At 57.1% G+C, this 1418-nt stretch overlaps 1 protein-coding gene across 3 annotated transcripts in view; it reads left to right on the top strand.

Annotated features, from left to right (window-relative positions):
• Positions 1 to 1418, top strand: part of LOC108229145 (ras GTPase-activating protein nGAP-like) — a 9793-nt gene that overhangs the window by 5458 nt on the left and 2917 nt on the right. For 2 of the 3 annotated variants that reach the window (XM_037974454.1, XM_037974455.1), the window contains exon 2: positions 885 to 909. The exons of the other annotated variant lie outside the window; for it this stretch is intronic. In XM_037974454.1, the coding sequence (XP_037830382.1) occupies positions 885 to 909 (25 nt within the window). The remainder of the gene's footprint in view (positions 1 to 884; positions 910 to 1418) is intronic. 3 annotated transcript variants of the gene reach the window in all.

Below are 1418 nucleotides of genomic sequence, written 5' to 3' on the forward strand. Positions count from 1 at the left end.
GGTCAGGACTCTGGTCAGAACTCGTCCAGGACTCAGGTCAGGACTCTGGTCAGGACTCAGGTCAGGACTCGTCCAGGACTCGGGTCAGGACTCGGTCAGGACTCTGGTCAGGACTCTGGTCAGAACTCGTCCAGGACTCAGGTCAGGACTCGTCCAGGACTCGGGTCAGGACTCGTCCAGGACTCGGTCAGGACTCGTCCAGGACTCGGGTCAGGACTCGTCCAGGACTCTGGTCAGGACTCGTCCAGGACTCGGGTCAGGACTCTGGTCAGGACTCGGCCAGGACTCGGCCAGGACTCGGGGGTCCACAGCCGTAAAGTTTCTGTGAGTGAAGAGGAAGAAGAACCCTGATGATGATGATGATGATGGATCGACAGAAGAAGAAGAAACTCCCAGATTAACACGGTGACACACTCCACTAATAGCTGCGGCCCCCAGAGTTGTGTCCCACATCAGGAACTTAGTAATTATTATCCTGCGAGCGGAGCAGCTGAGGAAGAGGAGGAGGAGGAGGAGAGAGCGAGGTTAGGACTGAGCTGCTGCAGAGACGAGGAGAAGAAGAAGAAGAGGAGGAGGAGGAGGACGGTGCAGCTGGAGGATTGATTGAATAAATGCGGTAAAACCTGGAGGGTTAGAGTTACTGCTGAGTGAAAGGAGGAAGACAAGGAGGAGGAGGAGGAGGAGGAGGATGCGGTGCTGAGGAGGGAGAGGCCGGTCCAGGGGATGCCGGGACGGAGGATGTTGACAGGATGAAGACGGACGTTTGCAGCTTAACCTGATTGGCTGACAGATGGCGGCTGCTGCGGCCAATCCCGTCTGACCTGTGTGCGTGTGTGTGTGTGCGTGTGTGTGTGTGTGTGTGCGTGTGTGTGTCCTCTCCTCAGATGATGGGGAACAGCTGCGATCGAGGTATGTTTCTGTCATGTGACCGAGCCGTGTACTTCCTGCAGCATGCTGCCTGAACTTTGTGATGACACGCAGCGACAGCACTCGGGTTTGGGACCGCTGTGGCGTCTCTTCCTCCTCCATCAGCTCCGTCTCTGTGTCCCTGTCCCTGTCCCTGTCCCTGTCCCTGTGTCTCTGTCCCCATGTTTCTGTGTGCATGAAAGTTTCCCTGCAGCGCAGCGAGCACGCAGCGACCATTCTGCTGCAGCTGGAACTTGATCCAACACTGCTGCTGCACACTGCGTTCACTGAGGCTCCGACGTCTGAGCTCCTGTTGGAGCTGCACGCTGCGTTCACTGAGGCTCCGACGTCTGAGCTCCTGTTGGAGCTGCACGCTGCGTTCACTGAGGCTCCGACGTCTGAGCTCCTGTTGGAGCTGCACGCTGCGTTTGCTTTTCGTAGCATGTAAACGTCGTGGCAGGACTCGCTGGCTGGATTTTTATCCTGGTCCTCCTCCATCCTTCAGATTCTGT

This window comes from Kryptolebias marmoratus, unplaced genomic scaffold (genome assembly GCF_001649575.2).
Source record: "Kryptolebias marmoratus isolate JLee-2015 unplaced genomic scaffold, ASM164957v2 Scaffold59, whole genome shotgun sequence".
NCBI lineage: Eukaryota > Metazoa > Chordata > Actinopteri > Cyprinodontiformes > Rivulidae > Kryptolebias > Kryptolebias marmoratus.